This window comes from Hemitrygon akajei, chromosome 21 (assembly GCF_048418815.1).
Source record: "Hemitrygon akajei chromosome 21, sHemAka1.3, whole genome shotgun sequence".
In the NCBI taxonomy this organism is placed as follows: Eukaryota; Metazoa; Chordata; class Chondrichthyes; order Myliobatiformes; family Dasyatidae; genus Hemitrygon; species Hemitrygon akajei.
The window spans coordinates 60,899,676-60,914,684 of record NC_133144.1 but is presented as its reverse complement, the minus strand read 5'-3'; the positions used below and the strand labels follow the sequence as shown (position 1 = coordinate 60,914,684).

Here is a 15,009-nt window from a genome sequence, read left to right as displayed (position 1 = left end):
GTGTTCTGTACGCTGGCCTGCGGTTTCAGAGTTGGGGAGTGATGTTGCAGATATACAAGACGTTGCTGAGGCCACACTTGGAGTTTCATGGTCACCCTATTATAAGAGAGATGTTACTAAACTAGAATGAAGAAAGGTTTTCCCAGGATGTTGCCTGGACTTGGAGTCATAGGTTGTATAGACTGGGACTTTATTCCCTGGAATGTTGGAGATTGAGGGTTAACCTGATAGAAGTATATAAGATCATAGACGGGATGAAAACACTTTGTTTCTTTTTCTCAGGGAGGGAGTGCTAAAAAGAGTTTTCAAAGATGCAAAGTACATTTATTATCAAAGTATATACACTTTATACAACCTTGAGATTCATCTCCTTACAGGCAGCCAGAAAACAAAGAAATCCAGTAGAAGCACTAAAACCACAGAAGACCTTCAATGTGCAGAGAGAGAACAAATAGTGCAAACAATAAAAATAAGAACATAGCATTCAGAACTGAAATTCACGAAAGTGAGTTGGCAGTGACTGCAGCCTGTTAGTCGCGGGCCACAGCCTCACTTCGGTGCAGAGACGAGGGAACCTCGCGGGTCAGCGAGTTGAGGTTCGATGCAGAAACGAGGGAACCTCGCGGGTCAGCGAGTTGAGGTTCGGTGCAGAGACGAGGGAACCTCGCGGGGCAGCGAGTTGAGGTTCGATGCAGAAACGAGGGAACCTCGCGGGTCAGCGAGTTGAGGTTCGGTGCAGAGACGAGGGAACCTCGCGGGGCAGCGAGTTGAGGTTCGGTGCAGAGACGAGGAAACCTCGCGGATCAGCGAGTTGAGGTTCGGTGCAGAGATGAGGGAACCTCGCGGATCGGCGAGTTGAGGTTCGGTGTAGAGACGAGGGAACCTCGCGGGTCAGCGAGTTGAGGTTCGGTGTAGAGACGAGGGAACCTCGCGGGTCAGCGAGTTGAGGTTCGGTGTAGAGACGAGGGAACCTCGCGGGTCAGCAAGTTGAGGTTCGGTGCGGAGACAAGGGAACCTCGCGGGTCGGTGAGTTGAGGTTCGGTGTAGAGACGAGGGAACCTCGCGGGTCGGCGAGTTGAGGTTCAATGCAGAAACGAGGGAACCTCGCGGGTCAGCGAGTTGAGGTTCGGTGTAGAGATGAGGGAACCTCGCGGGTCAGCGAGTTGAGGTTCGGTGTAGAGATGAGGGAACCTCGTGGGGCAGCGAGTTGAGGTTCGGTGTAGAGATGAGGGAACCTCGTGGGGCAGCGAGTTGAGGTTCGGTGTAGAGATGAGGGAACCTCGCGGGTCAGTGAGTTGAGGTTCGGTGTAGAGATGAGGGAACCTCGCGGGTCAGTGAGTTGAGGTTCGGTGCAGAGACGAGGGAACCTCGCGGGTCAGCGAGTTGAGGTTCGGTGTAGAGATGAGGGAACCTCGTGGGGCAGCGAGTTGAGGTTCGGTGTAGAGATGAGGGAACCTCGCGGGTCAGTGAGTTGAGGTTCGGTGTAGAGATGAGGGAACCTCGCGGGTCAGTGAGTTGAGGTTCGGTGCAGAGACGAGGGAACCTCGCGGGTCAGCGAGTTGAGGTTCGGTGTAGAGATGAGGGAACCTCGTGGGGCAGCGAGTTGAGGTTCGGTGTAGAGATGAGGGAACCTCGTGGGTCAGCGAGTTGAGGTTCGGTGTAGAGATGAGGGAACCTCGTGGGGCAGCGAGTTGAGGTTCGGTGTAGAGATGAGGGAACCTCGCGGGTCAGTGAGTTGAGGTTCGGTGTAGAGATGAGGGAACCTCGCGGGTCAGTGAGTTGAGGTTCGGTGTAGAGATGAGGGAACCTCGCGGGTCAGTGAGTTGAGGTTCGGTGCAGAGACGAGGGAACCTCGTGGGTCAGTGAGTTGAGGTTCGGTGTAGAGATGAGGGAACCTCGTGGGCGGGGTGGCGAGCTGAACTGACCATCCCTCACCTCCGGCCCCAACACCCTGAACTTTTCAATCTGGCCCAGCACTTAAATCGTCCAAATCACGGGTGGTTCTGCTCTCTCAGACCGGGAACCGGGTTGAAAGCAAGGAGACTGAGCAGTGGCTCTCCTCTTTGGAGCGAAGGAGGATGAGAGGTGACGATAGAGGTACAGTATACAAGATGATAAGAGACATAAATGGACAGCCAGAGATTTTTTCCCCAGGGTAGGAATGGCTAATGCAAGAGGGCGTAATTTTAAGGTGATTGGAGGAAAGCGTGAGGGGAATGTCATAGATAGGTTATTTACTCAGAGTGTTGGGTGGGTGTGTGGAATGCACTGCCAGGACTGGTGGTAGTGCTGGATACATTAGCAAGACGTAGGAGACTCGTGGTTAGGGATGTGGATGAAAGCAAATGGAGGGCTGTGTGCAGGGGAAGGGTTAGCTTGGTCTTGGGGTAAGTTTAAAAAGGTTGTCACAACATCATGGGTGAAAATGCTTATACTGTGCTGTAATGTTCTATGTTCTGTAACAAAACTTGTCAACACTTTGTGTCGGTGTTGTTAGGGAGGTGAGTGGGGGAGGGTGTGGACGCCAACCAGGCCACATCATACCAGGCCACTCTAAATGCTGGGCACAGATTCTGCTGGTTAATCATTTGCAGATTAACCTGCTTTTGACGTACATGCTGACATCTGTTCCTACGAGAAGATTGGCCAAATACGGCCCAGAGTCTCACGTTGGAATGGAAACATCGGTTGTAAGCCATAACGACGCAGTATATTCACGAGTTTGTTACCTAATGCTCGGTTATTTGGTTCCTGTGATTAGATTACTGACCTGTACTCTCTCTGGGATGTTGATGAAGTAATGAAGGCTGCTTTAATGAATGTGAAGGCACAAGCAGACTTTCTGTTGACCCTGTTTGGATTGAAGTAGAGAATTAAGTGCAACCTTGTCCTTCAGGAAGGGTATTGTGGCCATCAATGGTGGGGGTGGACAGAGGAATGGTCCTGGGGTTGGGAAATCAGAATCAGGTTTAATATCATCACATATGTCGTGAAATTTGATGTCCCTGCAGCAGTACAATGCAGTACATAATAAAAAGAGCTGTGAATTACATTAAATATATATATATAAAATAGTTAAATTAAACAAGTAGTGCAAAAATTGAAATAAAAGAGCAGTGAGGTAGTGTTCATGGGTTTAATGTCCATTCAGAAATCGGACGGCAGACGGGAAGAAGCTGTTCCTGAATCGTTGAGAGTGTACCTCCATTCTGATGGTAGCAATGAGTACAAGGCTTCTAATGGGGGTCCTTAATGATGGATGCTGCCGTTCTGAGGCATTGCCCCTTAAATTACTGGTCCCCAACCACCAGGCCACGGAGCGGTACTGGGCCGTGGTCAGGTGCTTGGGGACCACTGCCTTAAATGGCTAACACGAGAGGGCACAGTTTTAAGGTGCTTGGAAGTAGGTACAGAGGAGATGTCAGGGGTAAGTTTTTTATGCAGAGAGTGGTGAGTGTGTGGAATGGGCTGCCGGTGATGGTGGTGGAGGCGGATACAATGGGGTCTTTTAAAAGGCTCTTGGATAGGTACATGGAGCTTAGAAAAATAGAGGGCTATGGGTAACCCTAGGTAATTTCTAAAGTAAGTACATGTTCGGCACAGCATTGTGGGCTGAAGGGCCTGTATTGTGCTGCAGGTTTTCTATGTTTCTATGTTAAGATGTCCTGGATCCTACAGAGGCTAGTGCCCATGGTGGAGTTGACCAAGTTAGCAGTTATGGGCACCACCATGGTGGATCTCGCAAAGGGTAGGGAGTTTGCGAAACTGAGCAAGGGTGCTTATACAATAAATAAAGAGACTTGGTGTACAGTGCTATGAAAAGAGTTCTATAAATAACGTATCATTAGTATTATTCATTTTGTTTGAGTGCCAGTGAGAGCAGTTGTCCAGGGAAGAGGAGAGATGGTTTTATGGAAGTTGGGAAGGAGACTAAGGAGCAACTTGCAAAAAGGAAGTGGTTGGAAATTTGAAGGGAAATAGACCAGGGAGTAACTTGCTGAAGAGAAGTGGTTGGAAATTTGAAGGGTTGTGCATCAAGAGCCGGGAAGTAGGGTGAATTAGTAAGGTTGATCAAAGAGCTAGCACAGCTACACAGGAATGAATGGCCTCCTGTTTGTGCTTTGCTGTACTGGGGAGGATCAGAGAATTGCACAGAATCAGGAGATTGACCACCCCAGCCTTCAGGAGCTGGGCTTTCAGGCTCTTCGGCCCACTGAGGCCATGCTGACTATCACGCGCCCATTTACACTCATTATTTTCCTCCCCACACTCCCAAACGTCTAGGATACCCTCCTTGGGGGTGAATGGAGTTTATAGAGATTGACAACCAGAAGTGTGCCTCTCGGTGAAGAGACCGTCCCTCTTCACGTGGCCCGACTGCCAATCTAGAAGTCTTTAGAACGTGGGAGAAAACCAGACCACGCTGGGGGAAATCGCCATGACTGCCGACTGTACCAGACTGCCGTGAAATCTGGTACTAACCTCGGGACGTTTTTTGCCATCTCTCCCTCTCTCCACACTGCCCTGGCCGTCATCTCCACTTCCCTCCCACCCTCACTCAGTGGCACCCGACCGTCAGCAGTAGGTCTCCGTTCCTGTGTCCTGGAACTCTTCCTGACTGAGCTGACCGGCACTCTAACCTGGAGCCAACCTTCAGCTCCGCGTAGGATCAGCAGAGCTTGAGCCAAGAGCTTGTGGGAGTTGTCTGGCATCGTCCAGGAGTAGAGTCTGATTCCCTCTCGTTCCCGGTTGAGCACAGCCTGTAGAAAGGTGATGAGTCCTCCAGGATTGATCTGCCTGTCGCTGTGACAGTGAACCCAATGGGTGACCAGTTTCCTCGTCGCCCCGGAGACAGGGTGCACAGAGTAAAGTTACTGGTTGTGGCACAGCTGGTAGAGCCTCTGCCCCACAGCTCCAGCAACCTTGGCTCAGTCCTGTCCTCCGGTGCTGTCCATGTAGAGTTCGCACGTTCTCCCTGTGACCGTGCGATTTCCCCCAGCGTGGTCTGGTTTTCTCCCACGTTCTAAAGACTTCTAGATTGGCAGTCGGGCCACGTGAAGAGGGACGGTCTCTTCACCGAGATGCACACTTCTGGTTGCCAATCTCTATAAACTCCATTCACCCCCAAGGAGGGTATCCTAGACGTTTGGGAGTGTGGGGAGGAAAATAATGAGTGTAAATGGGCGCGTGATGGTCAGCATGGCCTCAGTGGGCCGAAGAGCCTGATTCGGTGCTGTATCACTACGTGAAGCCCCAGTACGAGTGAATGGTGGGCATGGTAGTGTAGCGGTTACTGTAATGCGAATTGGGTTCAGTTCCTGATGCCGTTTGTAAGGAGTTTGTACATTCCCATGTCACCCAGGTGCTCCGGTTTCTCCCGCACTCCAAAGACATTTCGATTAGGGTTAGCAAGTTGTGGGGATGCTCTGTTGGCGCTAGAAGTGTGGCGATGCTTGTGTGTTGTGTTGGTCGTTGACGTAAACAGCGCATTTCGTTGTAAACAGGAAATCTGCAGGTGCCGGAAATCCAAAGCAACACACACAAAGTGCTGGAGGAACTCTGAAGGCAGGCAGCATCTATGGAAAAGAGTAAACAGTTTCAGGCCAAAACCCTTGATCAGGACATTCCATTGTATGTTCTGTTGAATGTGACAAGTACAGCTAATCTCTCTAATCACTAAAATAAAATGCCATTCTGAGAATCAGACTCGGGATTAATATCACTGATATATGTTGTGAAATTTGTTAACTTTTGCAGCAGAGGTACAATGCAATAGATGATAAATATTGAAAAAACTGAATTACAGTAAGTTGTGTGTGTGTGTGTGTGTGTGTGTGTGTGTAGTTAATAAATAGTTAAATTAAAAATAGTGTAAAAACAGACAAAAAAAAGTAGTGAGGTAGTGTTGATGGGTTGAATGTCCATTCAGGATCGGATGACAGAGGGGAAGAAGCCGTTCCTGAGTCACTGGGTGTGTGCCTCCTGATGGTAACAATGAGAAGAGGGCATGTCCTGGGTTTGTGGGGGTTTTAAATGATGGATGCCACCCTTCTGAGGCATTGCTCCTTGAAGATGTCTTGGATTCTACAACGGCTAGTACCATGATGGAGCTGACTGATTTTACAACTTCCTGCAGCTTTTCAATCCTGTGTAGTAGCCCCCCCCCCCCCAATACCGGATGGTGACGCAGGCAGTCAGAATGCTTTCCGTTGTACATCTGCAAAAAGATTTCAAGTGTTTTAGGTGACGTACCAAATCTCCTCAAACTCCTAATGAAATATAGGCCTGTCTTGCCTTCTTTATAACTGCATCAATATGTTGGGACCAGGTTAGGTCCTCGGAGATATTGACACCAGGAACTGGAAATTGCTCAATCTCTCCAGTTCTCGATGAGGAATGGTTTGTGTTCCTTCGTCTTACCCTTCCTGAACTCTGTGCACCTTCTTCTTGCCGGAGGCACAGGGTAGATATCCAAGGGCGGACATCCTTCCCTGCCTACGGCGAAGCCCAGAAGTTCCCTGGTCAGACGGGACAGACAGTCCAGTGTATCAGGAGCCCCATTGCCTTGTGTAGTAACTTCAGAAAGAGAATCAGCAAGTGGCTTTGGCCTGCTTCTTAAGCCCATCGGCCCGACTGGGGCTCAGCAGAGTCCAGTCTCATGGGCCGAAGATTGGTCGGCCCCATGGCTTCAGCTCTCACAATACGACCTCATACGTCTTCGAGGCGAAGATCCTTTCTCTCTCAGGGATGAGGTCTTTGGAGCTTCTGTTGGCATGTGTGTGGCGTGGGATTTTTACACAATGGGGTTGCTAGTCCCACGCCCAACCCTCCTCCTCTCGTGGCCGGGCTTGGGGTGGTCCATGGTGAAGTTAAGTGGCTTTGGCCAGTGGAGCAATATTTGGGAAGAGGAATGAGGGCACAGTTTGGCTCTGGCTGGAATGGAGCGCAGTACATGGGGGTTACACACCAGGCTGTCAGGAGTAAGGGGGGGTTGGCCTTCAGAACGACCCTTGTGCACAATGTCCCTGTTAGTTTTGTTGTTGTCTTGTAATAGTTTTCACTCTGACCCCTTGTTTGACCGCGTGTATCTCATCGAGGGAACGGGCGAGGATTTATTGTCCATGTGGCTTTGATTTGTTTCTCTGGCTAACAACATCTAGCAGAGGGGCCTCACTGGAGGATCTCTGTGAAAGCATTGCAGGCGTGGAACTGAAAATGGCAAGTTGAAGTTCTCCACGGTTCCCTTTGATCTAAGGCTGGCTCCTTAAGCAGCGCTGTTAAAGAGCAGACTTCCCTGTGCGGGCAATGCCCTTTCGATGGGGACCAGGGGGCCAAAGTTCGGACTGCAGCGACTGCATAGGAGGTGCTCATGTCTCTCTGTTAATGTTCACAAAATAGTGCGCTAATGAATGAAGTGAAAGTCGTTAACCTGCGTATCCCCACCCTCCTGGGCTCCTTAAATCGAAGGGCGCCAGTTTGAAAGCCCGTGCCGTTCTGTCTGACTGTTGTGTGTCATTTACGAGCCTGAAGATTGCTCCCTTCCAGAAGTTTCTAATTTTCAGTCTGTTAGGCTTTAACTATTCAAGGTAATGAACTGGATAGAATGGTGGTAATCCAGAAAAAACGTGCTTACATCCTAAAGTAAGTACCCTTTCTCCCATCGTTCCACCTTTTTCTCTTTTAAATGCTTCTTTCTGCCTCCATGGTAGAGGCTTGGTGAAGACTTTTGTAAGGCAGCGCAGAAGCGGTGACCCTCTGTTGGTCAGGGTTGGTCAGCATCCTAGATGCAAGCCAGGGTAGTACAATATGGAGAGCCATCAGCCGACCCCCTCTCCATGCAGCTGGTGAATCCAAAAGAACAGCAGAGGCCGATACAGTTTGGCGCCAGCAGCGTTGTGGGCGATGCCAGTGTTGAATTCAACGCAGGACTGCCTTGGGGACTCCTGCTCCGGATTTTTCCCTCGGGGTTTACTTCCCCGTGAGTGGGCACAGCCGCAAGGCAGCGGAGCTCTGAGATCAGAGGTTTCCTCCTCCTGGGTGAGCCGCCAACCATGGCCAACGAGCCCCGTTGGCCGGGAAGGAACTTGGCATTGCGTTCAGCAGCGATATTGCAGGCTGAAAGACCTCTTCCTGTGTTCTATGCAAAGCTCTGGGTCGGTCGTACTTTTCTGGCCACCCCGTTACAGGAAGGATGTGGAGTCTTTGGAGAGGGTGCAGAAGTTTTTCACCAGAATACTGTCCGGATTAGAGAGCATGAGCTACGAGGAGAGGTTGGACAAACTTGGGTCGTTTTCTCTGGCATGTCTAAGGCTGAGGGGAGACCTGAGCAGGGGTTTGTGAAATAATGAGTGCCGTTAGTGTGGGCAGTCAGAATCTTTCTTCCAGTGTAGAAATGTCAAGTACTAGTAGACATGCATTTAAAGTGAGAAGGTTAATGATTAAAGTAAGTGTGTGGGGCAAGGTTGGTTGGTGACTGGAATGGGTGCCATAGATAGTACAAACAGATATGACAAACGCTTATAAGAGGCTGTTAGATTGGCACGTGAATATATGGGGTCTGGATGGAGGTGGACCGTGTATAAGTAGGAGAGATTTCCTGTGACACCACTTCTTGTGGAAGTACTCAATGGTGGGGAGGGCTTTTCTGTTCAAGTGCAATGGTGTTCCTACACCGGGCTGTGGGGCAACTAGTCAATATACTCTCCACCACCTATTTGTAGAAGTTTGTCTAAGTTTAGATGACATGCCGAAGCTTTCTAAGAAAGTAGAGGAGCTGTCCGTAATGGCAGTCACGTGCATCGCTTCACACTTAACCTGTACTGAAATCCATTTGCTGCTCCTCGACTGATCCAGGACCCACTGAAATCTATGATGACCTCTTCACTATTCACAGCACCTCTTAATTTTGTGTTACCAGCAAATTTACTGATCAGAGCTTGTGCCTCTGTATCCAAATCATTTACATAAATATACAGTACAGCTTCCAGTACCGGCACCTGCAGCACACCATTATTCATCAGCCTCCGTTCCAAGAAAACCTCAGCAGGTCAGGCAGCGGCTATGGAAATGAATAAACAGTCGACGTTTACGCCTTACAGACAGCAGCAAGAATCGAACCCCGACCGGCGATGGCTGGCGCTGTGGAGCGATGCAGTGACTGCTGCGCTACTGAACGGTCTATTGCAGTGACTCCAGCAGGGGGCAGCAAAGATTCCAAAGGTGTCATCGGGACTGGAGGGCTTGTGAGTGGCTGAGGGTCCCGTAATGTCATGCACCGTTTGACACGCTGGATGGTGCGGTCGAGTGGTTGGGCTGATGTCACTGTGGTGAAGTATAATCAGTCGCAGAAGGCTCTGCTGATGCATTGTTCATGCATTCTCTCTCCACCAACACCCCCAAAGTGCAGGCAGAGTTTTCCTTTCCCCCTTTGTTGTGTGATCTGCTTCTCTGTATTCCCACTTCACAGTGTGGATATTGTAGAGTTATGTGTGGTGAACCATGAACTCAATACTGTATTTGCAGATTTTTGTTTTGGTCGTTCCTTGTTGAGGGGAACAGATGGTGTGTGTTGGTCCGGCCTCACCTGTAGGGATCTGAGATGTGCTTCCAGTCTATATGCCGGTCTTTGGACCTTTGCTTCACTCACAGCCATTGGTCTTGGAAGTTACAATCCCCTCTCCTCTCACCCCCATTATCCACCATTGCCCTGTTTTTGGCACTCCATAAGGCTTAGGCAGAATTAGACCATTCATCCCATCGCGATCGCACCGCCATTCGATCTTGGGTGATTTATTTGTCCTGTCAGCCCCATTCTCCTGCCTTCTCATTACATTTGACATCCTTACTCATTAATTAAGCTCCTATCTACCTCCACTTTAAATATACCCAATGACTTGGCCTCCACATCTGTCTGTGGCAGTGACTTCATCCTCTGGCTAAAGAAATTCTTCCTCATCTCTGTTTTAAAGTGACGTTCTTGAATTCTGAGGCAGTGCCCTCAGGTCCTACACTCTCTAGATTATTGGAAACATCCTCTACACATCCATTCTATCCATGCCTTTCAATATTCAGTAAGTTACAATGCTATAACCCCTTTATTCTTCCAGTGAATCCAGTTCCAGGCGCACCAGATGCTCCTCATACATTAGCCCATTTATCCTTTGGATCATTCATGTAAACCACCTGTCAACCCTCTCCAAAATTTTAGATAAGGAGCCCAAAGCTACTCACGCCACTCCCAAGCACGGTCTGACTAATGTTTTATGAAGCCTTGGCGTCGCATCCTTCCTTTTATATTCCAGTCTTCTGGAATTAAATGAGAACAATACACTTGCCTTCCTTACCATGGACTCAACCTGCAAGTTAACCTCCTGGGAACTGATTCTTCCGTTTCTGTTCTAAGCAAACCTTCGGGGGTTAAGATCACCCATGAGCAGTCGCCACTCCCGGGTGTCGGGGTCTTGTGATGACATGGGGAGAGTGACTCAGGTGTTTAGTCTTTGGCAGGGACGTAAAGATCTCTGGCTTGATGCCACTCGGTGCACAGTGAGGAACAGGAGCTTGCCTGTTGTTATTACTGTTGAACCCCAGCAAATCCATTAGTGGGTGGCTGACTCAGTAAAGTACTTAACAACTCCGTGTTAAATCGCTGCGTTACTGTTCAATTAACACAGATGACTTGCTGGTTGTTACGCTGTACTGCATATGATGAACGACAGCTTTTACTTTGTGTGTCGTTTGTAGCTGATTACAGTTGTGGTTTGGGGGCAGGTGCAGATGAAGACGATGGATTTAATCAGACACGGTTTCAATTTCTGGATTTAAAATTAACTCACCGCTTTTTGAACGCGCGTGTTGGCGGATTTACCTCAGACAGTGAGAGGGATGTTGAGCCGTAATTCTGTCAGTTTGCCACATTTGAATGATTTGCCCCCTTGCAGTCTTTGCCGGTGGTGTATGATATAGGGTATTACTGAAGGCATTGTCAGCACCACATTCCTTCACCCTTACGAGGGGACCCAGTGATGAGAAACTTCGGAAGCTGCAAAATCTCGGCCAAATGTGCGGGAGATTGGATCCTCTGTGTTCCCATTCCAAACTCCGCTGTGTGTATCTTTACACGTGTCGGCTGTTCCACCCTGTTCTTACTGACCGGGTGAAATTCCATTACCCTTTCTAATGTCCACGTGGGGTTTGGGAGCTTTCCTTGACCTTCCTGTGAAGCTCTGTGGGGAGCTGAGTTCTGTTCGAGATCAGGACGAACTCAGTGGGTCAGGCAGCATCTCCTACAGCAAACTGAAATGTGTTTCCCCAGCATTTCCTGCCCCTGCTGCGAGGCTTCTGACGGGAGACTGGGGTTTGCACATCTGGGAAGGCAGCTGTGGCCTTCTCTGTTGGGCCTGGAAAACATCTGCACATGGGATGTGAAGGAGGGAAGTATCTGGGTAGATGTTTTTCTGCTGTCTGATATGGTAAACTTCCTCCCTGAACCACTGTTCTCAAATGGTGCAGCGCTGTTAGGATCTTTCATTAAAGTGGGACAGCTCAGGTATAGAACAAGGAACGCTGTGTACCTGAATCTTATTCCCTGTAATTATCCTCTCTCAACCAAGTTACCCAAGAACTGTACGTACTGTGTGACGATGAGTGCAGGACATACCAGCTTCCAGCTTCAATATAGTTTGCAATTGACAGCTGATGAAAGGTCTCAGACAGTCTGCTGTGATGAAAAGTTCTTCATTCTTCCTGTAAACTTTCCAATTGGTTTTAAAGTGCAGAGCATTAGGCCGTGCAGTGCAGACGTCATAGACATAGGCCTCGGGGGGGGGGGGGGTCTTCCTCAGGGGGGCTGTTCCAGGGTACCACACACCAAATGCTGGAGGAGTCGTCACACTTCTCTTTCCTGCCGGCCCTGGGTCTCGGCCCGAAACGTCGACTGTTTACTGTTTTCCAGAGATGCTGTCTGACCTGCTGAGTTTCTCCAGCACTTTGTGTGTGTTGCTCTGGATTCCAGCATCTGCAGAATTTCTCGGCTTGGCTATTCTGGGGCTCTTCATGTGGTCTGGGAAGTGAGTTTCATAGTGCATAAATACCCTTAGGCCCAATGCAATGCCAACTTTTTAACTTACTTTAAGATCAATCTGACCCCTCTCTCCCACATAGGCCTCCACTTATGTGCAAATCTAAAAATGTCCTTGTTGTATCTGCCTCTACCGTCGGCCCTGGCTGAACGTTCCACACACACACCACTCTCTGTAAAAAGCAAATCCTACCTCTGATATCTCTCTATACTTTCCTCCAATCACCTTAAAATGATGCCCCTGATTGTAGCCGTTTCCACCCTGGAAAAAAGTCTCTGGCTACCCACTCTACCCATGCCTCTTGTTATCTTGTACATCTCAATCAAATCATCTTCCTTTTCTCCAAAGGGAAAAACTCACTCACCCTACCTGATTTTATAAAAGCATGGAGGGTGGTTGTTCGGCCCATTGGCTCCATGCTAGCTCGTGTCAGCCTCATTTCCCTGCCATTTAGTCTCTCACTCTTGCCCATCAGTTACCTCATTGATTCTTTTTGCAATTCCCTCATACACTAGGTGCAGTTTGCAATGTCCAATCAACCTGCTTGTCTTTGGGATGTGGGAGGGAACTGGAGCACCCGAGGGAGAGCAGTGACGGGAGAATGTACAAGCTCCACTTGTTCCTTTCTGCACCTTGCAGCGCAGGGGCAGCAACCTAGCTATTTCTTGAGCATTTTAATCTGTTTTTTTACACGTCTTAGTTGCTAACTCAAGGCTTGGACGTGTGTAAGGAGTCAGCCGGATTTGAACCTGGGACCATTTACCTTGAAGTCCGGGGCTGATGCCACTACACCACCTGCCGTAGGTCCGGTGCTCTCCACTTAGGCTGTTGGAATTGTGAATTCCCTCTCCAAACCTCTCCACCTCCCACAAACTGCACTGGGTTTGTGGGACCACGTCTCGTTACCTCCCACATTAATGCGGTGCCTTAATTTTGAACTGCGGCGGTGCGCGGTGTGGTCAATGTCACAGTACACCACAGCGCAGAAACAGGCCCTTTGGCCCATCTAGTTTGTGCTCTGTAATTGAATCAGTAGCTTTCTATGCAGTGCCTCCTAGGGACGCAGAACACAATCTGCTCACGTGCTTTTGTTCTCTCTTGCAGTTTGCCCGAAAGCTTGCGGGAAGAGGGCCTGTAACGAGAAGGGGGAGTGCTGCCACGCGGAGTGCCTCGGGGGCTGCACTGCCCTCAACGACAACAGAGCCTGCATGGCGTGTCGGAACTACTACTTTGAGGGCCAGTGCCTCGCCAGCTGCCCCCCGGGTACCTACAGGTTCGAAGGATGGCACTGTGTGACCAAGGAACTGTGCGCCAAGATCCCCGTCGAGAATCCCAAAGAGCAGTTTGCTCTGCACGATGGAGAGTGTACCCTCATCTGTCCGTCAGGATACACCCGCAATGCCACCAGGTGGGAGCCATGGGGCAACTATTCTTCACTGCACTGTCAGATTCCACTGCCTTCTGGTGTCCCCTTGTCCTTCCCTTTCTCCCATGAACCACTCTTCTCTCCTATCAGATTCCTCCTTCTTCAGCCCTTTACCTCTTCCACCAATCACCTCCCAGCTTCTTACTTTATCCCCCCCCCTTCCCCAGCCACCTACCTTTACCCTCACCTGGTCTTCCCTATCACCTGCCAGCAGGTGCTCCTTCCCCTCCCCTCCCAGTCCCGATGAAGGGTCTCAGCCTGAGACTGGATACTCCTCTCCATGGATGCTGCTTGACCTGAGTTCTGTTAGCATTTTGACTGTATTACTGAGATTCTGTTGGTGCTTTTATGATAGCAAGAAGCCGCCTTTACGTAGCGCCTCAGGATGTCACAAAGCAGCAGTCCCTCGGAGTGATAGGGTTTGCCCCTGGTAACACATAATAAACCATTGATCCCCAAGCTTGGAAACTCCAACTGACCTGCAGGGCGCCGTGACGCTAACTAGAGTTATGGTGCAGATGCGATATGGGATAGATAAGGGTCCACCAAGTCCATATTGAAGATCAACTGCCCATCCTACCCCAATCCTACCCTCCCAACACAGTACAGCCACCCTTCTGATCTGCTCTAAGATCAGTCTAACCCTTCCCTTCTACATAGACTTCCATTGTTCTAATAGAACGTAGAACATCTACTCTCCCCGATTTTACACCTCATTATGTTCCGTGTTGTATGACGTGGGTGATCACGGTCTTTGACCATGACTGTTCTTGGCAAATTTCTTTTCAGAAATGGTTTGCTATTGCCTTCTTCTGGGCAGTGTCTTTACAAGTGGGTGACCACAGCCATTATCAATACTCTTCAGAGATTGTCTGCTTGGTGTCACTGGTCGCAAAACCAGGACTTATGATACGGACGAGCTGCTCATACGACCATCCACCACCTGCTCCCATGGCTTCATGTGACCCTGATCGGAGTGGGGGGGGGGGGGGGGTTGTGGCTAAACAGGTGCTACACCTTGCCCAAGCGTCACCTGCAGGCTAGCGGAGGGAAGGAGTGCTTTACACCTCTGTTGGTAGAGACGTATCTCCACTCCGGTAACCAACATACCAGGGGCAATTTACAGTGGCCAATTAACCTACGACCTTGCTGGTCTTTGGGACCATGTGGGAGGAAACCCGAGCACCTGGGACCAGGAACCCATGCGGTTACATGCAAACTGCACCCGAGGTCAGAATCGAACTGGGGTCCAAGGGGCCGTGAGGCAGCAACCCTACCCGCTGAGCCGCTGTGGAACCCACGACAAATTGGTGGGGGGGGGGGGGAGGAATCCTTGAAATCCTGATTTCGTCTGATGTTTTTTTCTCTCTCTCTACTGCCTGTGATACTGTTGGCATTTAGGGCAGCAGTGAAGGTCCTCCATCCCTGGCAGTGTTCAGTCATGTCCTCTCAGTTAGCCACGCAGGTCCCGAGTGGAGACTCAGGATTACCATTGCACTCAGG

General features: G+C 49.8%; 1 protein-coding gene across 1 annotated transcript in view; it reads left to right on the top strand.

Annotated features, from left to right (window-relative positions):
• Window positions 1-15,009, top strand: part of igf1ra (insulin-like growth factor 1a receptor) — a 318,751-nt gene that overhangs the window by 210,520 nt on the left and 93,222 nt on the right. Inside the window, exon 3 of the mRNA XM_073025554.1 lies at window positions 13,185-13,488. Within this exon, the coding sequence (XP_072881655.1) occupies window positions 13,185-13,488 (304 nt within the window). The remainder of the gene's footprint in view (window positions 1-13,184; window positions 13,489-15,009) is intronic.